Source organism: Saimiri boliviensis, chromosome 7, assembly GCF_048565385.1.
Source record: "Saimiri boliviensis isolate mSaiBol1 chromosome 7, mSaiBol1.pri, whole genome shotgun sequence".
NCBI lineage: Eukaryota > Metazoa > Chordata > Mammalia > Primates > Cebidae > Saimiri > Saimiri boliviensis.
The window spans coordinates 61543566-61571441 of NC_133455.1; the positions used below are offsets into that span (position 1 = coordinate 61543566).

At 41.2% G+C, this 27876-nt stretch overlaps 1 protein-coding gene and 1 long non-coding RNA gene across 4 annotated transcripts in view; one reads left to right on the forward strand and one right to left on the reverse strand.

Annotated features, from left to right (window-relative positions):
* PTPRB (protein tyrosine phosphatase receptor type B) overlaps positions 1–27876 on the forward strand; it is a 126343-nt gene that overhangs the window by 93653 nt on the left and 4814 nt on the right. For all 3 annotated transcript variants that reach the window (XM_003927795.4, XM_010338431.3, XM_003927796.4), the window contains 12 exons: positions 4783–4889; positions 8779–8878; positions 10034–10117; positions 10212–10229; positions 10343–10424; positions 11030–11120; positions 11818–11894; positions 13881–14015; positions 15040–15162; positions 15332–15495; positions 18198–18333; positions 27094–27214. In XM_003927795.4, coding sequence (XP_003927844.2) covers positions 4783–4889; positions 8779–8878; positions 10034–10117; positions 10212–10229; positions 10343–10424; positions 11030–11120; positions 11818–11894; positions 13881–14015; positions 15040–15162; positions 15332–15495; positions 18198–18333; positions 27094–27214 — 1238 coding nt within the window. The remainder of the gene's footprint in view (positions 1–4782; positions 4890–8778; positions 8879–10033; positions 10118–10211; positions 10230–10342; positions 10425–11029; positions 11121–11817; positions 11895–13880; positions 14016–15039; positions 15163–15331; positions 15496–18197; positions 18334–27093; positions 27215–27876) is intronic.
* On the reverse strand, positions 15463–27377 carry LOC141585104 (uncharacterized). The gene is made up of 3 exons (XR_012518413.1): positions 27227–27377; positions 23728–23863; positions 15463–15550 (listed from the first exon to the last, which is right to left on the reverse strand). It is a non-coding gene; the product is annotated as an uncharacterized LOC141585104 (long non-coding RNA).

Here is a 27876-nt window from a genome sequence, read left to right on the forward strand (position 1 = left end):
TGGTCAGCTTCTCCTGACTTCATTTTCTTGAAATGAGGGAAACTGAACCACATGATCTCTAACTTTCTGTTATAGAACTCTGATTCTGGACACATTTAAAGTGGAAAAAATTCTATCAGATATTTGTTCATCAATAAGACACTATTTGATGAAAGAAAACTGAACTTCATATTTCTGGCTTCTAGTGCAGACTCTTTTTTCTTATTTCAGATATTTGTGTCAGATATTTGTTCATTAAAATAGTGTCTTATTCATGTTATTGTGTCATATTCGTAATTATCTTGCTATAATATATTCAGCATATGTTTTATTGCCTTCTCTGGGAGTATGTGTTGTTAGATGGTAAATAAGTAAGGTGGAGCCACTGCCTTCAAGGAGCTTACAATGTGGGTAGAGAAAGAAGCCACGTCTGTAAAATAGAGGCAGAAATGTTGAAGGATATAAGGAATAAAGGAAAATAAATGCTGTGAAGGTTCAGAAGGCTTCTCAAAGGATGTATTAAAACACAGGAATTAAAATATAGAAAAGGATTTAGGAATATGCAGATAGGGACAGAAGGAGATTCAATGTGGAAGGAATAGTGGGAGTCAAAGTGTGGAGGTTTAAATATACAAATTGTTTAGAGAAGAACAAACAGTCCAGTTTCAAACAGAGGGTGAGTAAAAAGGAGTAGACAGGGATGATAGGACGGGACAGGATTGTGGGTGGGCGCTAAGTGCTGGGCTGGCAGAAGTAGTTGTTATTTCATTTTTGGAAAAGTTTTAAGAGTGCCTGATGACCCATTGATTTTAAGCTGGACTTAATGCTAGGTCATTATCTCCTTCCTAAAGGTCCTTATTTATTTACATCCATTCAGTACTTTGTGTTTACACCTGTGACTTCGGAGCAGAACATGTCAAGGTTGTTAGTAGCCAACGCTTTCATTTGACAGATGAGGCATGAAGAACTTTAGGGACATTTCAACTAACCAGCAATGGAGTAAGAGAGAGATCTAGACCCCCGATCTTCTTGTTCCTAGCCTAGCCTCTTTTTACCATCCTTCCTACAAAAGTTTGTGTGTGTGTGTGTGTGTGTGTGTGTGTGTGTGAGAGAGAGAGAGAGAGAGAGAGAGAGAGAGAGAGAGAGAGAGAGAGAAGGCAGTGGGGGATGGATGGGGTCTTGGCCTGTTGCCCAGGCTGGAGTGCAGTGGTATGATCTCAGCTCACTGCAACCTCCACTTTTTGGATTCAAGCGATTCTCGTGCCTCAGCCTCCCCAGTAGCTGGGACTACAGGCAGGCATCACCACGCCTGGCTAATTTTTATATTTTTAGTAGAGATGGGGTTTCACTATGTTGGCCAGGCTGGTCTCAAATTCTTGGCCTGATGTGATCTGCCTGCCTCGGCCTCCCAAAGTGCTGGGATTACAGGCATGAGCCACTGTGCCCAGCCAGAAGTCACTGCTTTTAACCAAAAATTAAGCCATGAGGAAATAAGAAAAGAGAGTCTGCACTAGAAGCCAGAAATACGAAGTTCAGTTTTCTTTCATCGTGTTTCCGTGTGATCTTGGGGAAGACATGGACTCTCCTAGCCTCAGGTTCCAAACCTCTCAAGTAATATAATAAGCTTCCTTATTATATTGGAGAGGCTGAACATGATCAAACAGAGCCATGTTTGAAAAAGTCCTTCTGGCTAGGTGCAGTGGCTCATACCTGTAATCCCAGTGCTTTGGGAAGTCAAGGCAGGAAGATTGCTTGAGCCCAGGAGTACAAGACCAGCCTGGGCAACATGGTAAAACCCCATCTCCACTAAAAATACAAAAATTAGCTGGGTGTAGTAGTGTGCACCTGTAATCCCAGCTGCTCAGGAGGCCGGGGTGGGAGGATCAGTTGAGCTCAGGACATGGAGGTTGCAGTGAGCCTTGATTGTGCCACTGCACTCCAACCTGGTGATAGAGCAAGACCCTGTCTCCAAAAAAAAAAAAAAAAGAAAGAAAAGAAAAGAGAAAAAAAGCCTGTCCACACTTATAAATAAGAAACTCTTATCAGAGACATTCAATTTTTAAATGTATCATAAATCAGCAACACACTTGCCAAGGCATTGGTATTTTAGTGGTTAGCATAGCTTGCCTTCCAAAATTAGCAACACATATCAACTCCTCACCTTCCCCTTTAATGCGTGGTGACTGCTGGTTACACTTTGTGGACATTTCTCAATGTAGTTCCATTGACAGCCTGCTATTCTTGAAAGAACACCTTTTTACTTGGAATGGGTCTTTTGGAGATGAAAGGTATAGATGTGATTTATCAATATCATCTTGATGTTCATTTTTCAGGATTATACTCAGATCTGGGCATGAGTTAGGAGGAGAGGAAGCAGGGTCAGAATATTTTCCCTGGCCTCGTACTGCTTCAGCATCCCTTATCACAGCACATGCCCAGATACCTTTAGGTTCAAGAAGTATAGACTTTTTTAAAAAAAGAAAGAGGAGTACTTGTGGTCACTTTCTTAGAACTGAAAATAACACTAGTAAAAGTTTTCCCATATAAACCAAGCCTAATTCTCCATCCGTACGGTTAGAGAATCTTCACAATAGGAGGGACTCAAGAAGTCACCCAAGCCAGTCTTTAACATAGTACAGTGATGCCCTCCTGTATCTTCCCTGGGACTGGTTCTCCTCCAGCCTCTATTTGAATCCCACCCCCATCCTTCCACCCCCAGTGACTGGGAGCTCACAACCTAGGAGGTAGCTCATATTCTACTGTTAGAAAACAACTTAATGTTCCTAAACTCCTCCTTCCTTATGACTTCAGCCTACTGAGCCTAATTCTACCTTCAAGAAGAAAAATAATCATATTACTTTCCTCTTCTACATGGCAGCCTTCCTTAAATCTGAAGCTAACTATATGATGTTCCTTGAAGTCTTCTCTATCATTGTTCAGGTCAACCACCTCAAATGATCTCTAATTCGTCCTAAAATACGCCCCCAGAAATTGAGTGCAGCCCTCTGGGCTGGGCCTGACTTGTGCAGACAGCACGAAACTTAGGTCCTATGATGGGGAATCACAGGCTTCTCTTTCAAGCAGAGGTTGCAAATCTGTGTGTTTGTAGCTGCATCTTGCTTGTTTATAGAATTTAGGACCAGCTGATTTTCAGGCACTATCCCACATGGACACGTGGACAGCCACCTCAGCAATTCTTCTGCCCAGGCGACTGGAATAACTCGTGTCAGCTGGATAGTTCCAAATCCATGCCTCACTGTCCCTCTAAATCCAGTATGTTCCAAGCAAAGCGTATCCTCCTTCACCAATCCCTCTCCTCATTTTTTTTTAAGACAGAGTCTTGCTGTGTCACCCAGGCTGCAGTGCAATACTACGATCTTGGCTCACTGCAGCCTCTGCCCCACAAGTTCAAGCAGTTCTCCTGCCTCAGCCTCTCAGATAGCTGAGATTACAAGTGCCCACCACCACGCTGGGCTAATTTTTGTATTTTTGGTAGAGATGGGGTTTTCCCATGTTGGCCAGGCTGGTCTCGAACTCATAACCTCAGGTGATCTGCCTGTCTTGGCCTCCCAAAGCGCTTGGATTGCAGGAGTGACCCACCGCGCCTGGCCTCCATCCTCATTTCCATCAGTGATGTCACTATTCTCCTGAATGACGTGATCACATCGTAAGCCATCCTTGATTCCTCCCTACTCCTCTTCAGTCTGAGTCACACCTAGATCCTCCTCTGAATGCCTTTCACAGTCTTCTTTCCGTTCTTATTGCCAGGTCTCCTGGCCAGGGCCCCATATCCTTGGCCTGATTATCATAGCAGTCTCTTTATTGAGCTCTCTGCTCCCAGCCACCTCACCTCCTATGCCCACACACACAGTTTCCTCCAAATCCTACTATTCCTCATTTGCCATTGTATATACACTTTCTTCGTTTGCTATTTGCCTTATTCCTTTGTATTTTGGCTTTCACGTTTCCAAGACTAGTGACCACGCATCTCTTTGTAACTTCAACAATTTATGAAGAAGGCCTTTAACACATATTTCTTATTGACAATCAATATGATATTAGAATATAATATTTTTAGATAAAATATTTTTAAAATAGTGCTAAAAGATGAGGAGATATGTAAGTTAAAATAGCAATAATAATGTTGATACTTGGGCCACCTGACTGCTCTAATGGGCATCTCAGAATTAATTCCCCCACAACTGATCTATCTGGATCTTTCAAACCCCCCAACCTACTTCTCCACAGTTTTCCCTCGTGTTAGTAAATGACGCTTCCATTCTTCCAGTCGTTCCCCAGCCAGAACATGTAGGATCATCCCTACTCTATATTCAGCAAATCTTTGAGTTCTTCCTCCAGTACATCCAGCACTTCTCACTCACTGCCTCCATCACTGCCATTCTGAATAAAGCAGTCCCACATGCTCAATTTCCATTGCTTTCCCCCCTCCTTACGCTGCTCTTTTCTTCTTCATAGCATACATCTCATCTGATTTATTGAATTTGTGTGTTTATTGTCTGACTTCCTCCATGAGAATGTAACCTCTGGAATGGCAGGGACTTGGTTTTGTTCCTTGCAAAGTCCTAGCTCCTAGAACAGTGATTGGCACGTGGCAGGGGCTCAATAAATATTGATGAATAAATTGATGAATGAATGCATGAACCCAGGTCTGTCTGATTCCATAACTCATATTCTACCCTGCTACGCATTGACCAGGTACCACCCTGTTTCTCCTTGAACACATTTTTCAACTACTGTACTCAGCAACTAATTTATATTTAAATAAATTGGTTTTCTTTTCAGAATCAGCATTCGAGCTTTTACACAGCTCTTTGATGAGGACCGGAAGGAATTCACAAAGCCACTCTATTCAGACACATTTTTTTCTTTACCCATCACTACTGACTCAGGTAAGGCTAATCTTTACATCATGTTCTGCCAACTGCCATGTCACCTACAGGAGCCTCTGATGGGGAGATACTGGCTGATGCTAGGGGGAACGTTTCTTTTCACTTGGAACTTAATCTTTATGTGACCAAAACTTGAGGTGGATTAAAGGGATCACACAACTTCTCTAGAAGAATGGATTGAAAGGGGATTAATCTAAAAAGAAGGTGAAAATACAGTATTATTTTTAATTAAAAATGAATTCTTTTCTAAAGAGTGAATGAAAACCACTAAAATCAAGAGTTTTCACAGCCCCAAATAGAAGTTAGTACAAAAGGCTTTCAGTTAAAGGTGAGAATGTTTATATGCTTATACACAGAAATGCTCAGGAAAACAGACTAAAAGAAAAACGTCAAAGTATTAGTGATACGTATCTCAAAGTAGTGGAAGGACAGGTGATTTTTCTTCCTTTTGCATATTACGTGTTGACTTTGTACTGTTGAAAACTGTAAATGTAAAAGACTATATGTGACAATTTCTAAAAGAGTATATTAGAGGGAAAGCCTAAGTAATAACAGAGGCTAGTATTTACTGGTCACCTTCTCTATGGAGACACAGTTTTAAGCATTTTACATAGAATAACTTGTCCAACTCTCATGACAATCTTTTGAGGTAGATGCTAAAATCATCCCCATTTTAAAGATGAGGACATGAGGCCGGGCGTGGTGGCTCACACCTGTAATCCCAGCACTTTGGGAGGCCGAGGCGAGTGGATCACGAGGTCAAGAGATCGAGACCATCCTGGTCAACATGGTGAAACCCCGTCTCTACTAAAAATACAAAAAATTAGCTGGGCATGGTGGCGCGTGCCTGTAATCCCAGCTACTCAGGAGGCTGAGGCAGGAGAATTGCCTGAACCCAGGAGGCGGAGGTTGCGGTGAGCCGAGATCACGCCATTGCACTCCAGCCTGGGTAACAAGAGTGAAACTCCGTCTCAAAAAAAAAAAAAAGAAAAAAAAGATGAGGACATGAGGCACCAAGAGATTAAGTAACTTGCCCAAGATAGTACAGCTGAAACTCTGGCACTTTCTGCCGGGGCATACAACCTCTGCACTGCCCTGTCTCTGAATACTTCCACCAGGCTGAGAATAGCATCATTTCACCACCTTCTTTCTCAGCACCATCGTCTGTGCAGCCTTCTGTAGCCCGTGTTCTGCAATGCTTGATCTCTGGGTCTGCGAAGTTCTTTACAGCTAAAACCGTCTCTCATGCTGCATGACAAGAGATGACTCAGCCCCACAAACATTCCAATCAATTTATGCCAAATATAGGGATAATCTCCCACTTTTCAAGCCAAAGAGGGATGAGAATGTAGTTAAGCGGATTTAGATGTCTTTGTTTATAATCTAATGTACAGACTTTGTAAACACAATTCTTTCTTTAATGAAATATTGTTACGTGACAAAAATTGCATGTAGTCCAGTATAGGAAGACAGTAAACATATATTCGAAAAAAAGATGTTAACCACATTCAAGGATGATTGTGTTGATTTAATGAGTCTTGAAAAGCAACATGGAAGGAACAAATCTAAGGTCTTAAAATGCAACTTCCAGAATGGACTGCTTCATAGACCTAAATTTAAGAGGTAACACAATAACACTTTTACAAGAAAATATAGGTGTAAATCTTTGTGACCGTGGATTTGAAAGTAGCTTTGTAGCTATGACACCAAAAGCATAATCTACAAAAGAAAAAATAATTGGAATTTATTCAAAATTTAAACTTTTGCATTTCAAAGGACACTACCAAGAAAGTAAAAAAGACAACCTACAGAATTGGGAGAAAATCACATGTCTGATAAGGCTGAGTGTCTAGCATATAGAAACCTCTTACCTCACAATTTAATAACAAAAACACAAATTACACTGTGTGTGTGTGTGTGTGTGTGTGTGTGTGTGTGTGTGTGTGTGTGTATGATGGAGTCTCGCTCTGTCACCCTGGCTGGAGTGCAGCGACGTCACCTCAGCTCACTGCAACCTCTGCCTCCCAGGTTCAAGCAATTCTTCTGCCTCAGCCTCCCCAGTAGCTAGGATTACAGGCACATGCCACCACACGCAGCTAATTTTTGTATTTTTGGTAGAGATGGAGTTTCACCACGTTGGCCAGGCTGATCTCGAACTCCTGACCTTGTGATCCACCCGCCTTGGTCTCCCAAAGTGCTGGGATTACAGGTGTGAGCCACCACACTGAGCCAAATTACACAATATTTAAATGGGCAAAGGCTCTGAATAGACATTTCTCCAAAGAAGATGTACAATTGGCCAATAAGCACATGAAAAGCTGCTTAATATCATTCTTCATTAGGGAAATGCAAATCAAAACCACAAGAAGGTACCACCTCACACCCAGTAGCATGGCTGCAATCAAAAAGTCAGTAACAAGAGTTACTGAGGATATGAAGAAATCAGAACCTTCCATACATTGCTTATGAAAATGTAAAATGGTATAGCTGCTTTGAAAACGTTTATAGATATATTAAACTTAGAGTTACCATACGACCCAGCTATTTGACTCCTCATTATATACCCAGGAGAAATAAAAACATATGTCCACACAGAAATTTGTACGTGAATGTTCATAGCAGCATTATTCATAATAGCCAAAAAGTAGAAACAATCTAAATGTCCATTGATAGATGAATGGATAAACAAAATGTGATATATACATACAATGAACTATTATTCAACCATAAAAAGGAATGAAATCTTGGTATATGCTATAACATGGATGAACCTTGAAAACATTATGCTAGGCTGAGTGTAATGCCTCAGGCCTGTAATCCCAGCACTTCGGAAGGCCGAGGCAGGCGGATCACAAGGTCAGGAGTTCGAGACCAGCCTGACCAACATAGTGAAACCCCGTCTCTGCTAAAAATGCAAAAATTAGCCAGCTATGCTGGCATGCACCTGTAATCCCAGCTAGCTACTCAGAAGGCTGAGACAGGAGAATCACTTGAACCTGTGAGGCAGAGGTTGCAGTGAGCCAAGATCATGTCACTGCACTCCAGCCTAGGTGACAGAGCGAGACTCTGTTTCAAAAAAAGAAAGAAAAGAAAACATTGTGCTAAATGAAAGGAGCCAGTCACAATAAGATCGTGGATTTATGATTTAATTTCTATGAAATGTTTAGAATAGGCAAATCCACAAACACAGAAAGTAGATTAGTAGTTGCCAGAGATCTCAGGGAGGAGGAAGGGGGCTGACTGCTGTAGGTATGCAGTTTCTTCTGAGGGTGATGAAAATGTTTTAAAATTGATTGTGGTGACATTTGCAAAACTCTGTGACTATACTAAAGACCATTGAATTGTACAGTTTAGATGGGTGAATTGCATGCTATGTGAATTATATTTCAATAAAGCTATTTTTAAAACGAGGCCACTCTTACCACTTCATAAACTCTCAGTGACAGTATCATACCAGATAAAAAAAATAAGACTTTGTTAAAATAGTTCCAAGTAATCCACTGGATTTTCCAAAGCCCCAGTGCTGTGTAACATGTTTTATATAAATGAAATTGCATTTTTATCTTGGTGGCAAACTTACAGCCTTTATTTTAGGTGCCCCAAGCTTTACCTGTAAGCACAAAGTCCAAAATTCCTCTATAAGCTAGACACCATTAACTTCAAAAGGGCACAGTGGCATCTGGCCTCACTGCTACAGGGTGGGAGCCAGCCTTTCATCTTTTTAGGTGCATACTCATAGCCTTTGGAAAGTACGTGGCTCATCGTCGGCATCATTTGAATTCTACTTGCAATAACATTACTTGGGAGATATGGCTTTATTGCTTTCTTACTGGTTCCCTAGCACTAATTTTCCCATCTGGATTTGTTGTTTCTATCTGGATTATTGTAGAGCCCTTGTTTGGAGCTATTGAAGGCGTGAGTGCTGGTCTGTTTTTAATTGGCATGCTAGTGGCTGTTGTTGCCGTATTGATCTGCAGACAGAAAGTGAGGTAAGTACAAAGATCCTTCTGGTGATTGGACCCACAACTTTAAAAATGCAGCTGAAAATTCCCTTAGGCTGAAAAGTAAGGAGGGAAAATAATTTAATTTTTCCAGGTTAAATTGTCATTGTTTTCTCAATAAAAATGAAAGTCAAACTCTAAAGCCATGTCTCACTTTTCTTAGGTGTTTTTTTTTTTTTTTTTTTTTTTTTTTTGAGATGTAGTCTCACGCTGTTGCCCAGGCTGGAGTGCAGTGGCATGATCTTGTCTCACTGCAACCTCCGCCTCCCAGGTTCAAGTGATTCTCCTGCCTCAGCCTCCAAAGTAGCTGGGATTACAGGTGCACGCCAACACGCCCGGCTAATTTTTTTATATTTTTAGTAGAGATGGGGTTACACCATGTTGGCCAGGCTGGTCTCGAACTCCTGAGCTCATGATCCACCCATCTCAGCCTCCCAAAGTGCTGGGATTACAGACTTGAGCCACCACGCCCGGACTTCTCAGCTCTTTTTTTATCTCATTGATGAATGTGAGGCAAATGACTGAGAGGCAATCTATAGCTTTATTTGAAGACAAAGTGACTCTTTTTGCACAGGAAAAAAAAAAATGTGTGTGTGGTTCATATCCTCATGAAGATAGAGATGTTTGCAAATTGCATGCCCAAGTACTTTTCTGCAATATCCTGAAAAGTGTGGTTGACATTATCATTTTGTAGTTTGTATCTCCCATCCTAATTTAAGAAGGGACCAAAAAGAACCAAATAGCATGTGGCCCCAATGTCGTGCCTTCTTCTCTTAGTGAATTTTTTTTCTTAATTTGGCACATGTTACTCTTTCTTGAAGTCGTGTCTGGCATCTGAAATTTACTGGGACTTTTTTTTTTTTTAAGCAAAGTTTTATTGAGAATGTGGGAAGTGATTATAACCTGTAGCCAAAAACTAGGAGACAGATCTTCAGTTTTTGCAGCGATCTGTTTCTGGGTGGGAATGATCTACTTTATTCTCTTTCCTTTCCCTTCCTCAGAGAGATGTTGGCTGAGTGCAAATCTACATGAATACTGAAAAATCCTTATTTGTACAAACATGCACAGCCTTACCATAAATGGAAACATTTTTTCAACCCAAGTATCATAATTGAAATAAAAGTTCTCTCCCTTATGTTTCAGCCATGGTGGAGAAAGACCGTCTGCCCGTCTGAGTATTCGCAGGGATCGACCATTATCTGTTCACTTAAACCTGGGCCAGAAAGGGTAAGCACCACATTAGCCTTCATATAATTTATTGAAAGATGGTATTATGTGAGATTTGCTAACAAAGTCGTCTTCTTTTGGCTTCCCTTCACAGTAACCGGAAAACATCTTGGTAAGAGAGAACACATTAATTATTTTATTATCTGCCTTTGAAACATGCATCAGAATGGTTATGGCACTTTCCCTATTCTGCAGTAACTCTCTTTTTTTTGTTTTTAATTACAGTCCAATAAAAATAAATCAGTTTGAAGGACATTTCATGAAGCTGCAGGCTGACTCCAACTACCTTCTATCCAAGGAATACGAGGTACAACTCAGGCAGAATGAAGCTTCAGCATCCCTAGTTCCCAGCAGAATTTCCCTCCTAACGTTTACTGTGTAATCATAGGCTGATTGGACTCAGAAGTTAGGAGGCTGCTTAGAATCTCAGCTGAGTACTCTTTTATGCCAAAACTATGCCCTGAACAATATACCATCTAATCTCAGAGGCCAGCTTGGGTTCCAGAATAAAACAGCATAGCAAGGGCTACCTGGATCAGAGAGTAAGGAAGAATTACCAAATCTCAAATGCAGACATAATGCTGTCAATTATTCAGACTAGCCATTTGCTTGGCTGGGAGAGGTTGTGGTTTTGCAAAAAGCACGTAGCTTTTGGATTTGATTCTTGGGTTTGCCACTTGGGCGACCTGGGGCACATCAGTTATCCCGTCTGAACCTCACTTGTAAAATAGTGAGGCGGATACCTCCCTTGTGGGGCTGTTGTGGGGATCACAGCTAATGCGTGTTGAATACTAGGCATTCACAAACAATAGCTAGTGTATATATTTTCATATTGTATATCTCCAGGACTGTGTGACACGCTTTATTCTATTTATATTCTCCACTTAACAAACTTAATTTTTGACCTAACAGGAGTTAAAAGATGTGGGCCGAAACCAGTCATGTGACATTGCACTCTTGCCAGAGAATAGAGGGAAAAATCGATACAACAATATATTGCCCTGTAAGTTTTGTGTCAGAATTTGTAATGCTGTCTTCCTCTAGCTATTTCTGCATTTTTCTCCAAAACAAAATGGGGCTAAAACGATATATAATATAGCTGGATATGGACAATCCCAAGCTCTGAACGACTTTAATAAGAAATAACTTGTATATTTCTGCACTTCCATCTAGAGGGATAATAGCCAGTTTAAATTCTGATTATGAAAGGCCAGTCAACACTGTCAACATTTCCCCATGTGGTCCTACTGCTTCTCTTTGGAGGCTAAGAACAGTAATGGGGTTAACAGCAAGGGCTCTGACATCAAGCAGACAGGGCTTTGCTTAGCAAAGTCTTCCTTTAGCAATTTCTGCTTAAATTTCTTTACCCCATTGGGTAAAGCAATAGAAGGCAGGTTTTCTGGATTGCATTCATTCCAGCAGTGAAAGGGAGCTGGCCACTCCACCAAGCAAATGTGGCAATGTTATAAAAGGAAGCACAGATGGAGCTTCACGTTGTCTCCTGTGTCTGACTGGTTACAGGCCACCTGTGCAACCTTGGGCAGGTTAGTTATCCTGTCTGAGCCTCATCTGTAAGATGGAGATAAGATCACCTCCCATCTGGGGCTACTATGGGGATCAGAACTAAGGCACATCACACACGTTACATCAACTATAGAAAAAAATCACCCCAAGACTCATCTGCAAATCTCTCCTTCCAGATGATGCCTCGCGAGTGAAGTTGTCCAATGTAGACGATGATCCTTGCTCTGACTACATCAACGCCAGCTACATCCCTGTAAGTGAACTACTAGGCCACAGTGTTCAGGATGAGGCTTTGGTGGGTGGCAACACTGGAGATGCCACTCCTGCATGTTCCCACTATTCTTAGGTCTGGAAACGCTTGTAGATTTCACAAGAGCATGTCTGAATGCCATTTAAAAAAAAATGGGGTATCCAATTCAGTTCCTGCTAAGCCACATTTTTCACAGTAGCTATAGTCAAATGAAATTATAATGAGCCCAGGATGCATTTTCATAGGTCATCTACTCTCTGCAGTCCTTAACCGAGATGAGAGCTTCCTAAGGAAGATGGACCTCCCCTGCTAAAGCTGCCTAGCTAGAGAAGTTGATCCCATGTTATTTGGACTCTTCACAACCACAGACACAACTCAAAGGTTATGTCAAATCTTTGGGCTCTGGTTTTGCTTAGCATCTTGCCACCTTCCTACAGCACACTGCAGTGGAAAAAGCTTTAGGTCAAGCAAACCTAGGTTTGAATCCCACTTCTGCCTTTTGTTGACTCTGTGACCTTGGGCACGTCATATCACTTTTTTGGGCCTCCTTTTTCTTTTCCAAACACTGAGGATAATCGTATTTACTTCAAGCAATTATCCATTCACTCGGTAAACACTTACGAATTAAGCGCTAACTGTAAGTCAAACACTGAGCTGTTTACAGGCAGGGGATAAGATGGAATCCTGACCCTAAAGAAACTTTCAGAAAAGAGTTTAGGCAAGAAAAGGCAATGCCATGAGAAACCTGCCACAGCAGTGCCTCTCCTACATTGAAAGACATCTGCATCATCTGGGGTCTTGTGCAAAGGCAGATTCTGATCCAGCGGGGCTGAGGCAGGGCCTGGGAATCTGCATTTCTAACAAGCCTCTGAGTGATTCCAGTGCTGCTGGTCTGAGAACCACACTCAGTAGCAAGAGGCTAGAGGTTGCCATGGGGCATCTAGGAGGAGAATATCCCCCAGCAGAGAGAAAGGTAAAGGAAGGCTCAGCGGAGCAGGCTCCATGTTGAGGATAAGTTAAGGATTCATCAGATGAGAGGCAGTGTTTTGGTGGGGAGGGTTCGGGTGGCAACGGCAGAGGTGACCTAATGTGGAGACCCTGAGGAGAGGCAAAGAGGAGCTTCGACTAGACAAGGAATTGCTGTCATTGCTGTAGTGCAGAAGGAGTAGATGAAAATACCCAGCTCAGGCCGGGCACGGTGGCTCAAACCTGTAATCCCTGCACTTTGGGAGGCTGAGGCGGGCGGATCACGAGGTCAAAAGATCAAGACCATGGTGAAACCCTGTCTCTACTAAAAAATACAAAAATTAGCTGGGTGTGGTGGCACACATCTGTGGTCCCAGCTACTTGGGAGGCTGAGGCAGGAGAATTGCTTGAACCCAGGAATTGGAGGTTACAATGAGCCGAGATCACACCACTGCACTCCAGCCTGGCAACAGAGCGAGACTCTGTCTCAAAAAAAAAAAAAAAAAAAAGAAAGAAAGAAAATATCCAGCTTTTGTATTATGGTTTGGATTAAGTCAGTCCGACCCGAGACGCATTAGATGCTCAGTCAACAGAGGTTTATCTTCCCATGCAAGACATGTCTTACCAAAGTATTATAAAGTTAAGTATCCAAAATGAGTAAAACTCTTCTACGTTAAATAGGGAAAGAGCCTGATCACAGCCCCTCAAACAGTCTACACAAATACCGACCCTCGGTCCACACACACTCATATAATTGAGGGTGAAGTGTTTTCTAGATCGTTTCCTGAGTCCCCCCTTTCAGAATAGACCCAGGCTAGTAAAAGGGAATGTGGCTCTTAACAGTAGTTCAACATTCTGACCTTTGTCCTTCCTGCTCCCAAGACCTGACACTTGCATTAGTATCTTTTTCTGAAGTCAGGGACTTGGCAGAGACCTCCCTGTCATCTCATCTGAAGAACTCTTTGTTTATAGTTCTGAAGAGGCCCATTGTTTCCAACTCTCCATATTGTAAATTCATTGCAGGGCAACAACTTCAGAAGAGAATACATTGTCACTCAGGGACCGCTTCCTGGCACCAAGGATGACTTCTGGAAAATGGTGTGGGAACAAAACGTTCACAACATCGTCATGGTGACCCAGTGTGTTGAGAAGGGCCGAGTGAGTACACAGCCTTCCTGACATCCAAGCTTTGCTTTCTGCCACCTGGACAGAATTCTGCCCCACCGTCCATGTGAAACCCCGCAAAACCAAGCAGGGATCATGTGGGAACATTGTTAGAGTCTTCTGAACAGAGTGGCTTAAATCACTAATAGTAAACCCAGGTGATGCCTGATTCTGGGTCTGAAGGGCCAGTCAAAGCTGTTTCCATTTGAGAACTGGGATTTTCAGCAGTGCCCATTACACCAAAAAATTACCTGGCCCTGGCCCCCTGGCTACTCCATCTTCAGTATATGGCCAGGGGAGAGACCCTGTCCCTCCTCCCAGGAAAGGAGAAGTGAGTTTTAGGCTGTGTTGGCAGACGCAAAGTCAAAGAATTACTCAGACAAATTAAGCAAACCCCTTGTAATGCACGTATCATCCTCTACTTTATATGGTTATTTTGAGGATTAAAAGAGAGATTACATGTAAAGTGCCCGGTATCTGCGTTCAGTAAATACACACTCGCGATCCTCTTTCCCTTGTCTGTGCACATGTAAAGGTGAGCTTAGCTAAACGTTCTGACTTCTCAAAGATCTCTTGGCACAAGGCCCAAGTTAGGACAGTGACATATAAATATGAACAAAGCAGGGCCAGGAACACAGTGCCTTCCTCTACACAGCTAGATATTTCTTTAGAAAGAACAATGAATTGTGAACCATAGTTTACCTGCTAGTGGAACTGAAATGCTAAGAAAACCAGTTTAAAAAAAGAAAATTACCCTCAAGTCATGTATCCCTAGGCCTAAAAAAGTGAGTGAATCCAGGGGTTGGGGATGATCCTTATGCAGGGTCTCCTATTCACTTGGAGCAGCACCTCAGCTTCAGCACTGGCCATGAGCAGGTTAATATAAAGTAGATGGTCAAAGTGCTTTAGCAGCTGATCCCGGATTCCTAACTCAGGAAGGCGTTTAGAGGAGGGAAAGCCCAGGTTCACAAGGAGTCACTCTTCCAGACTCACGTTGTTTATATCTGTCGTCTTCTAGGTAAAGTGTGACCATTATTGGCCAGCGGACCAGGATTCCCTCTACTATGGGGACCTCATCCTGCAGATGCTCTCAGAGTCCGTCCTGCCTGAGTGGACCATCCGGGAGTTTAAGATATGCACTGTATGTTGGCTTGACTTCATTTAACAACCCAGCTGGGGGAGATGTAGGAGGTCTGCTAATCTGACTTTTGCCGGTTCTTCTCTTGTGGTTTCAGCCCATAGGAATTGCTCCATGGCTCAGTTGTCAAGTTGGAAGGTTCCTCTTACCATCCTGCTCTCTGCTCTTACAGGAGGAACAGCTCGATGCACACAGACTCATCCGCCACTTTCACTATACGGTGTGGCCAGACCATGGAGTCCCGGAAACCACTCAGTCTCTGATCCAGTTTGTGAGGACCGTCAGGGACTACATCAACAGAAGCCCCGGTGCTGGGCCCACTGTGGTGCACTGCAGGTACGCAGAGATCTAGGACCCAAACAGCAGCCGTATGGGGGTTGTGCCTAGGAGCCTGGAAAAAGACATAAGCATGGGGAATTTAGTGGATCGAGGATTTGTCTGGACCGACCAGCCTGCCTCACCCCCAGGGAGTTTTATAACGTTCCTCCCCTTCTCCCAACATCATTCTTCTTCGCTGGCTTCTCCTTTTCCACTTTCTTCCCCTCTAGCCTCTCTCTCCCTCTTGCGCTTTTCCTACTTTCTGAAATGCAAAGTCCTGATGGGAATTCCATGCTTTCCATCATCAGGCGTGTATCACCTTCAGTCTAAGTTCCCAACAACCCCTTTCCCTTTCTAGCCAAAAAAGTGAGCACACAAGCCTATTCTTGCCTCTGGCTAGTCTTCTGTTTTGGAATGGCTTTATCTCTCTGTTCCACCTAAGCGCTACCCATCCTTCAAGATTTACTTTCTAATCTTCCCTCCAGATCGAGTAGCAGGTCTATTTGTGTGGCTAAAACAAAATATCACAGGCTGGATAATAAGTAATAGAAATTTATTTCTCACCATCTAGAGGCTGGGAAGTCCAAGATCAAGGTGCTGGCAGGTTCCCTATCTGTTGAGCTTGGCCTCTGCTTCCAGGATGGTGACTTGTGACTGTGTCCTCACACAGAGGGAGGCATGGAAGGGTAAAGGGACCTAGCTAGTTCCCTGCGACCCTTTCCCAAGGCACCAATCCCCTTCAGGAGGGCAGAGCCTCCATGGCCTAATCACGTCCTAAAGGCTCCACCTCTTAATACTATTGCAGTGAAGATTAAGTTTCAACATGAATTTTTTGGAGGGGACACAAATGTTCAAACCACAGAATAGCAATTACCATCTGTAGCACCTATTTTTTTCTCTCAAATTTCTCTTTACTGCAGTCTGCTCCGCCCTTGCTATGTATCATTTCCACACGTTTAATGCTTTTCCTCCATACATGTAAATCTAAACAAGATATTTATGTTTCAAAAATTTATTGAAATGGTTACATATATGCTTTATGTATTTTTTTTTTTTTTTTTTTGCCAACTTTCCTACTCAGTATTATGTTTTCGTAATATTGTTAGGTCCATAAAATCAACCTAACAAGTGAAATCTCGCTCTCTCTGGGGAGCCTGGTGTTTGGCTAATTAATGTTTCCAGTAACACTTTGATAGCGCTGACTGAATGGTACTAATAAATAAGGAGCAGGGCATTGCAGCAGGAAGAGAAATGCCAAGTGTACTTGTCTCCTCCCTGTCAGCCCAGCACCCTAAGAGCCCTGCTGTCCTCTGTCCTTGGAACCTTGACACTTTCACTAGGAAGGTGAGGTACTCAGGGCTTTCTGAAAAATGGCAGGCATTTTTGTACAGGACTCCTGGAGAACTGTTCTTTGTGATAAATGTGTGTATCAAAAATCCCCAGATAGTACAACCATTTTGGGGAGCAATTTGGCAATCCCTAGTGAAGTTGATGGTGTTCGTGCCCTATGACCAGCCCACGAGTTCTGCTTCTAGGTATCAACCCTTGAGAAATCTCCACACTTATGCATGTTCATTGCAACACGTCTTAATAGAGGGAAAAACTAAAAATGATCTCATTGCCACTGGATTATCAGTGGTTTATGAAGAGAGTTAAAAGAAATTAGATCAGCTGGATGTGGGATATCCTGCCTTTCCCAGCACTTTGGAGGCCAAGGTGGGAGGATCACTTGAGGCCAGGAGTTTGAGACCAGACTGGGCAACAAAGAGAAACGGTATCTCTACATTTTTTAAAAATTAGCTGGGAGGCCGGGCGCAGTGGCTCAAGCCTGTAATCCCAGCACTTTGGGAGGCCAAGGCGGGTGGATCACGAGGTCGAGAGATCGAGACCATCCTGGTCAACATGGTGAAACCCCGTCTCTACTAAAAAATACAAAAATTAGCTGGGCATGGTGGCATGTGCCTGTAATCCCAGCTACTCAGGAGGCTGAGGCAGGAGAATTGCTTGAACCCAGGAGGCGGAGGTTGCGGCGAGCCGAGATCGCGCCATTGCACTCAAGCCTGGGTAACAAGAACGAAACTCTGTCTCAAAAAAAAAAAAAAATTAGCTGGGAGTAATTACACATGTCTGAGGTCCCAGCTACTCAGGAGGCTGAGGTGAGAGGAATGCTTGAGCCTGGGAGGTTGAGGTTGAGGCTGCAGTGAGCTATGTTTGTGCCACTGTACTCCAGCATGGGCAACAGAGCAAGACCCTATGACGGGAGTGGGGAGAAGGAAGGAGGGAAAGAGAGAGAAGAAGGGAGGGGAGAGAGAAGAAAAGATGGAAAGAAATAAAGAAGATCTATATGTAGCAACGTGGATAAATCTGAAAACATAATATTGAGTAGGAAAGTTGACAAAGATACCTAAAGCATGTATGTAGGAAAAGTATTAAAAAGCATGCGTGGAAATGATGCCTAGCAAGTGCAGAGCACTGCTTATCCCTGGTAGAGTGGAGGAGGGACAGGAAGGGAGTGGAAAGAGATAGAAGGCTGTGCGGAGGTAGGCTTGGGCAGACAGTAGGTTAAACTTAAGAGGAAAAGAGCACACTGAGAGAAAGAAATATTCCCGTCTTCTCCCATAACTGGGAAGAGAAAAGAAAGAGTGTGCCAGAGTCTTTGATGCAATCTTGAAAGGCAAATTTAACAAAAAGGCTCAATCTTCCTTTCTTCTCTCTTCCAGTGCTGGTGTGGGTAGGACTGGAACCTTCATTGCATTGGACCGAATCCTCCAGCAGTTAGACTCCAAAGACACTGTGGACATTTACGGAGCCGTGCACGACCTGAGACTTCACAGAGTTCACATGGTCCAGACAGAGGTAAGAGTTACAGGCTGAAAGTTATAAGCCACCTTCTTCCCCACGATATCCCCACAGAAAAATATACAGGACTTGAATCTGACAAGGGGAAATAACTATGACACATTAGGAAGAGAAAAAGAGAACTGAATATAGATATTTTCTAAATCTCACTGGTCTTGAAAGTGACCATCTTGGGGATCATTTTAAGGCAGGCTGGCAGATGAGCACAAGAACTTCAGTTAGGAAAGATGATCTTAATGTCTCCTCTCCCCTAGCCCTACTCCCCCCACCTACACCCCCATTTCAGAAGACACCAAGGGAGTGTGTGTAGACTGTAAAGACCACATGCTTCCATTTGTGCAGCCTTTGACATTTGTAGGGCATTTTTGAACATGTCATCTCAATACATTTTCACAAAAACCAGGTGAAGGTCCAAAAGCTTAAGGGCTTTGCACAAAGCCCACAGCCATGAAGTGGCTGAGGTGGCTCGGACACTCAGTGTTCTAGAGAATCCTGAGCCCTCAAGTGCTAAGCCTACTGGCCTCACAGTCAGATCTCTTCCCCGACAGAGACCAAGCAGTCACTCCTCTGCATCAATGCCTTCTGAGGCTCAAGTTCCCTTATCTTTATGTTTCCCAAGTTTTTCTCCAAGTAACTGTGCAGCATCCTTATTTGCACGTTGTGTTACCTCTGCTCTCAAAGTCAGCCAGTGATATTGACAGTAGAGTCCCTCCTGGTTGCCAAAATGCATCACGAGTTTGGGGTAAGTGTATGGAAGCGATACATGGCCCGAGAATTTAAAAAAAAAAAAAAAATCCATGGTTGGAAAAGTAGAAAGTTCTACATGCTTCTGTATCCCCTCTTTAGAGTTACAGTACCCCTGGCCACTGCACAGACAGCAGTGTTCCACAAGAAGAGAGCATCCTAGAGCCAAGGCCCCATTTGAGCTTCATTGAACCTGCTATTCCCAAAACCACGTTGACCCCTGAATTCTTTTCTTGCACATTCCATATTAATATGCTGCATTCAAGCCAGCAGCACTTGAACCAGAGAAATTATTATCTTGCAGAATTAAGATTTGACGAAACAACGGCACCACTGTCTTCTGAAGGCAGGGTCCTCTGCCACCACTATTGTCCTGGACTGGGAGTACTTTCATTATCACAATGATTCCACCAGATTTTGAATGTTTTATTATGACATTGTTTTTTTAAAAACCTGCACAATACGTGGCTGGGTACGTTGGCTCATGCCTGTAATCCCAGCGTTTTGGGAGGCCCAGGGGGCCAGATCACTTGAGGCCAGGAGGAGTTTGATACCAGCCTAGACCACATAGCAGGACCCCATCTCTGCAAAAAAATTAAAATATATATATATACAAAACTAGGGAAAGTAGTATAGCGAGTTTCCATGTATCCAAACCCCAGCTTCTACAATTATCAGCATTCTGTGTTCTTTTCCCATCTGTATCCTACATATGTTCCCCTACCCCAAGACATGACCCTATTGAAATATTTTAAAGCAAATCCCACTTATCACATTATTTCATCCTTAAATATACGTATATATGTATATATACGTATACTTATATATACACATAAATATTTATTTATATGTATATATTTGTATTTATATATATTTATATATGTATGTATTTATATATGTATATATTTGTATTTATACATATGTATATATTTCTATTTATATATGTATATATTTGTATTTATATATGTATATATTTGTATTTATATTTGTATATATTTGTATTTATATATGTATATATGTATATATTTGTATTTATATATGTATATATGTATATATTTGTATTTATATATGTATATATGTATATATTTGTATTTATATATGTATATATGTATATATTTGTATTTATATATGTATATATGTATATATTTGTATTTATATATGTATATATTTGTATTTATATATATTTATATACTTGTATTTATATATATTTTTATATATTTGTATTTGTATATTTACATATATATTTATATATATTTATAAATATATAAAAACATATATTTTTATATTTATATATATAAATATAAATATATAAAAATATAAAAACTATATTTATATATAAATATATAAAAATAAATATATAAATATATTAAAATATATAAATATACAAATATAAATATATAAATATAAAAATACAAATATGTAAATACAAATACATATATACATATATAAATACAAATATATATATACACACATAAATACAAATATATACATATATACAAATATCTATAAATACAAATATATACATATATACAAATATATTATTTGGATGAAATAATGTGATAAGTGGGATTTGCTTTATACATATATGTATATGTATTTATATATATAAATATATAAAAACAAAATATATAAAAAATATATTTATATAAATTTATATATATTTATATAAAATATTTATATATATTTATAAAATATATATATTTATATAAATATATTTATATATATTTATATAAATATAAATGCATATATATGAATATATTTATATATGTATTTATATTTATATATATTTATAAATATATATGTATATTTACATGTTTATATATGTATATTTATATATGTTTATATACATATCTATATATCTATGTATATATATTTGTATATATTTATATATGTTTATATTTATGTATCTATGTATATACACATATACCTATGTCTATACATAGGTTCATGGACATATGCATGTGTACACATAGATGTATATACGTTTGTAATACATGTCACATTACCTGTATGTGTGTTTACATGTATGTGCACATGTATGTATATATGTATACATGTGTGATATGACATTGCATATATACATATGTATAGATATATACATGTCTGAATACATATGAAAATGTATAAATATACATATGTTTGAAATAAGGACTCTTTAAAATTATGAGCGTAATGTCATTATCACATCTACTATTTAACCTTAGTTCCTAAATATTATCTAATATGCAGTCAGTATTTAAATATCCCTAATTATCTCAAAAAAATACTTTGTATAAAAACCCGTAGTTGGTTTCCACTAGAATCCAGAGTCTACATATTTCATTTGTTTGGCCTCTCTCTGAAATCTCTTTTAATCTATAATCCTCCCTCCCATTTGTTTTCCATGCTATTTATTTGTTAAAGAAACCAGTTCATTTGTTTCATAGATTTCCCCACATTCTATATGTGCTGATTGCTTGTTCATGGTGGTCATGTATTCTTCTACTCTCCATGGTTTTTGTCAGCTGGTGGTTAGATCTAGAGGCCTGATTAAACTCAGGTTCTTTTCACCAACACAGTGCTCCGTGGGTGGTGCTAAGGGCTTTCTGCTGCATGACATCAGAAAGCAGATCACCACGTCTGTCTCTCTTTCAGCACGGAGGAAACTGACAGTGAGTTCAGGGGCTGTCAGCCTGAACCCTTCGTTATCCCAGTCAACCTTTCACTTAATGGTGTTAGCAGCCACTGATGACCTCTGCCTAGCTCTGTTATTTCATTAAAGGTTGCCGAATTATATTACCTGGTATCATAATTGTTACCCTTCAGTTTTCCTCCACAAGACTATGCATTTCTAGTGGGTGGGAACCTGTTTTCCTTTTCTAGATCCTCAGAATTTTTTAATCTGTTAAATGAATGAAGAAACATCCTACAATTACGTTGCTAAAAAGCATTAATATTCGTTAGTTTACTGTCACTTTCACAAACTCAAACCCTAATTAATTTGTAACTTGGGGAAGAAGAGGTTATCACATTGTAAATAGTCTCGAACTATGTGTATTTGTGTGTGTGTAGGCTGTCTAGTAATTGTCAGAGGATTCTTGGCCCATCTATCACTTCCATACACCTACCCCAAACTCATGATGCATTTGACAACCAGGAGGGACTCTACTGTCAATATCACTGGCTGATTTTCAGAGCAGAGGTAGCACAATGTGCAAAGCTCTTTCTCCTTAGAAATAACTCCATCTTTTCCCTATTCTGCTTTCCTTTTCCTCCTACCTCACTGAGGATGCCTTGGCTTAGTTCCTCAGCTTGCCTTTTCAATGTTTCACTTCACCAGGTCTGTCTTCAAGGCACCTCCCTTTCTCTCAATCTTCATTCTTTGTAATATTTTCCATTCCTGTACAGGATCATGTTACCCAAATCTAATTCTGCCTCCACAGACGTGTAAGTACATGACTACCAGACGGATGCCCCCAAAAGCCTTACAGCCATTTAACTTCAAAAAGATCAAAGCCAAACTCATTCTCTTTCATTCAAAAAGGGAAACAAACAACAAGAAAAACATTCCTCCTGCTCTTGCTCCTTCCAGTGTCATTTAATAGTATTGCCATCCATGTGTTTGCCCAAGCCAGGGAGCTGACTTCTTATATTTTTTAAGGGATGGGTGTCTCATGTTGCCAAGACTGGACTCAAAGTCTGTGCTCAAGTGATCTTCTACAGGTGTGCTCCCCCACACCTGGCACACGGATATGTGCATTTATTTGCTTATTATTTTTATTTTCTGATTATTTACATAGTGAGACAAGTGAGACAAGATCTCACTATGTTGACCAGGCTAGACTCAAATTCCTGGGCTCAATGGAGTGGATTTCTTTCCCTCCAGTTCCCACATCCAAGCAGTCACAAAGTCCTTTCCTTCTCTTTGTGCTAGCCCCTCACCCCACAGCCACTGCCCCCCGCACAGCCCTTTATCAACTCTCATTAGCCCTGCTAATGAGTAGCCTCCTAGTGGGTCCCCTGCCTTCAGTTCTTGCCTAATGATCCTTCAACCACCCCTGCCACCATCAAAGTTCCCTTACTGACTCTGTCGGCTCCCTGCATAAAAATCATGAAAACCTCACCACTGCTTGTAAAATGAAGTTCAAACCCCATCCTGCGTATAAGCCTCTTCATAACCTGGCCCCAGCTTACTCGCCCAGCTTCATGTCATTGTACTAGACACCAGCAGTGGTTAGGGTCTGCCAAATTAAGGAAGGTTTACCTACCTGGGCCAGAATCGACTTTGAGTCTTTCCATCATAATGAAATTAACATTACAGTAACATAAACTTTTTTCTTTGTCTTTTTTCTCAAACAAAATTCCAAATCCTATCTAGATATTAGGTTCGTGCAAAAGTTATCGTGGTTTTTGCCATTAAAAGTAAGGACAATTACTTTTGCACCAACCTAATATCATCTGTCTTGCTTTAAGTCTCTGCTGAAGTTGAGTTGTTTTTACAGGCTCAGAATCCCTGGTGCCAGCTGGCATTTAGTAATGGGAGTGGGTGCAGAGGGGTGTGATCCAAGGCTCAGTCCCTGTGGGTGTCTGTTTCAGCAAAAGATGGAGGACATTCAGATCCCCTGCATTATTTTTTGGGGTCTGTGGTGACAGTGAACTTCCACTTACCTCTGTCTTTGCTCGAGATACAAAGGGATGCAGGTCTTCACAGTTTTTGATGACTATATCAAACAGCAAGCATTTCTAAACAAAGAGGCATTCATCCTTCTTTTATCCAGCTTTGAGGGACATTTGCAGCTTGACCCTGAGAGAGACATTCAGAGAGCAATAACTTGTTAAAGAACAATAGATGATAGTCACAGTCTCCATCTCATTTGCTTCTCGTGGGAAAGAAACACTGAGATGTTTTGGATGAAGGATCTCAGGTTCCATTTGGGGTATTGTTTGAGGTGTTTCCCATGACCCCGCAACCAGCATTTTACCTGCACTGCACATCTCACGGTTTCCAGAATATATGTTACCCTACTTCTTTGCTTGAATTCATATAAATATCCTCTCTTCTCTTTGGCTTGATAGTTTCTTCTCCTAAAAGTGAACTTAATGGCTTTCTCTTCTAGATGAAGTCTTATACACAATGCTATTTTATGCTGATCATCTTTAAACCATGCCCTCAGGGATCACAGAAGACTGTAACTATGACACTATAAATCAGGCATCCCCAAACTTTTTACACAGGGGGCCAGTTCACTGTCCCTCAGACCGTTGGAGGGCCGCCACATACTGTGCTCCTCTCACTGACCACCAATAAAAGAGGTGCCCCTTCCTGAAGTGCGGCGGGCGGTGGGGGGGGGGGGATAAATGGTCTCAGGGGGCTGCATGCAGCCCATAGTTTGGGGACGCCTGCTATAAATAATATCTAATACTGCAAATATTGATGAAATTGAATGGAACTGAATGTGTCCATACTCAGCCAAGCCTTCACCAGTTACCAAAACATTTTCTTCTATGATCTGAAGTTCATATGTTAGTCTTTGTCTACTTTTCATTAAGAATACAATGAGAAGCACATTAACAATCTCACCGTTTTGGTAGTAATCATTTTGAAAGGGACATTCTATTGGGAAAAGAAGAGTCTATATTTAAGGCAAGGCAAATTAATGGGTATTAACTAGTTTCAAAGCCCATGGTGAATCACTGGTAAGGAATTCATTAATAGACCACAGCACGCATGTACTAAAGTTCATTCACAGCTAAGGTCCCAAAGTAATTTAATATCCTAGTAGAATTGGAAAATATGAATTATGCTTTGGGTGGGAGAAAATGGGGAGGTGTCAGTCTATAATTTGGTGGAGCCTTTTAAGTTAGCCAAAAGAGAGAGACTGCTTTATACTAACAACCATTCTCTGGAGAGTACTTTTCTCAGACTTTCAATAGTATTGAGATTGTGTATAACATTCATAATGACAAATGTCTGTCGGCAGAAAAGCAGAGAATAGTTATCAATATTATTGCAGGCCTCCCTTCTTACTGATTTGGTTGTTTAAAATGTCCTTATCTAGGCTGGGCACAGTGTAATCCTAGCACTTTGGGAGGCCGAGGCAGGAGGATGTCTTGAGGCCAAGAGTTTCAGACCAGCCTGGGCAACAGAGCAAGACCCCATCTCTAAAAAACTTTTTAAAGAATTTGTCCAGGCCTGATGGTGCACACATATAATCCCAGCTACTCAGGAGGCTAAGGTGTAAGAATCACTTAAGACCGGGAGTTCAAAGCTGCAGTGAGCTATGATTGTGTCACTGTACTCCAACTTAGGTGACAGAACAAGACCCTGTCTTTTTTTTTTTTTTTTTTTTTTGAGATGAGTTTCGCTCTTGTTACCCAGGCTGGAGTGCAATGGCACGATCTCGGCTCACCGCAACCTCCGCCTCCTGGGTTCAGGCAATTCTCCTGCCTCAGCCTCCCGAGTAGCTGGGATTACAGGCACGCGCCACCATGCCCAGCTAATGTTTTGTATTTTTAGTAGAGACGGGGTTTCACCATGTTGACCAGGATGGTCTCGATCTCTTGACCTTGTGATCCACCCGCCTCAGCCTCCCAAAGTGCTGGGATTACAGGCTTGAGCCACCATGCCCGGCCTGACCCTGTCTCTTAAAAAAAAAATTAAATGTTCTTATTTATTGATTATACCACACCTACCTTATATAGTCCCATGGCTAGCTTCCAATCAGGGACAACATCTAGTGTCAATCCATAAAAATAAGTACCCGTTTACTTGGTAGGATTGTTAATGAGGAAAGATTGAATTGTTCTGCTTTGTATCTCAAACCTCTAAAATACTTTGACTGACTGCACTGACTGCTTTAAACACAAGGTCTGGAAATATTTTCTATTATCTATCTGACTGACATCAATCTATATCCTTTAATGGACAAAGGCTATTAGCTATAAGAGACCGTTGCCTCCTTGTTTAATAAATGGGAAAACTGGGATCCCAAGAAGCCTGATGGCTCAGCCTAAGCGGGCTAGAGGCTGCTGAGAGCCCAGTCTCCTTCACTGCTCACAACTCCCTCTGAGCAGTTGCTCTATCAGCAAGGGAAGGTTTCACAGACATCCATTTCCTTATAAGAGAGCTCAGGGAGTATAAGGAAGGGGGCCCAATATACAAGCTTGGCTGCCTATGGCTGAGACACAGTGGTCAGTGGAGGTCTTTATGGTCACCAAAGCACTGACTCTTCTATATTTATTTATATTTCAAAAGTAGTAAATTCTCAAATAGCTGTCAGGTGGGTCTGTCCTCACTCTGTAACCCCTGTAGTTCTCTGCTGTCAGCCAGCATCTTTGAGATTCTTCCGTGTGGCAGACTCAGATGCTGAGAGAGCAGAGATGGATAAGACACTGACCTTGCACTCAAAGAACAGTCCAGCAGGGTTTCTTGTACATACCTCTTTTTTCCCCCCACTATATTCCCAGAATAAAGAAAACAAAACAGCAGAGTATGCAGTGAAATTGGGATTCTTCTATGAAAACTGGTGTAGTGAAAAAGACATGAAGTTTGAGGTCACATCTCCAAGAAAAAAATCCCAGGGTCCCATTTCTTAGCTGTGTGACCTTGGAGAAGTTACTTAACTTTTGAGTCTTAGTTTATACTGATCCTTATACTTACTTCACAAGGTTGTCAAAATCATTAAACAGGATAATGTATGTAAACTACATAGTAGCCTTTGGCATTCGTTCATCTACTGAATTTGTGCAGGACCTACTATGTACTACACACAGCTGTAGGTGCTCACAGAACACACCACATATATATACATAAATATTAAAAGAATGAAAAATGCCACCTCTGCCCATTACCATTGTTCTCTTTTCAGTGGTAATAAAAGACAGTCACTCTTATCAAAGACCATTAGTAAAGTGATGACCAAGAAACTTGCTAACTATATACAATCCCATCACTGTCAGTATTTTGTGAGAGTGCCTCATCTTTCTTCTGCATGCGAACAGGCCCTCCTCTGACGTGTGTCTTCTTTTCCACAGTGTCAGTATGTCTACCTGCATCAGTGTGTAAGAGATGTCCTCAGAGCGAGGAAGCTACGGAGTGAACAAGAAAACCCCTTGTTTCCAATCTACGAAAATGTGAATCCAGAGTATCACAGAGGTAGGCACTTACTTTACTCACTTCCGAGTTCCTTCATCAAGATATGGTCCATACGGCCAGGCACAGAGACTCTCATCTGTAATTGCAGCATTTTGGGAGGCTGAGGCAGGAGGATCACTTGAGTCTTAAGAGTTTGAAACCAGCCTGGGCAACATAACGAGACCCCGTCTCTACAAAAAATTTAAAAAAAAAATTAGCCAGACATCCTGTGTAGTCCCAGGTACTTGGAAGGCTGAGGGAGAGGATCACTTGAGCTTGGGAGGTCAAGGCTGCAATGAGCTGAGTTCACACCACTGCACTCCACTCTGGGTGACAGAGCAAGATCCTGTCTCAAAGAAAAAAGAAAAAGATTCTAACTGGACGCAGTGGCTCATGCCTGTAATCCCAGCAATTCCTTGCCATGTGGACTGTTATCTCTCTATAAATCAGATCATCTTTCTTTGACAAACATTATTTCACACGTTCTTATCTCCATTTCTAAATGATCTTCAATTGGCAGCATCTGGTAACCTTTTACTTAGTTCTCTGTTCCACCCAGCCTAGCCAGTATATTATTAATGAGTTAACAATCTATAAAGCACAAATAAAGAGCTACTATTTAGAGGAGTCGTTTGTAAATCAGATAATCTTTTTGTATGATAAATAATTAGCCCTTAATTTAT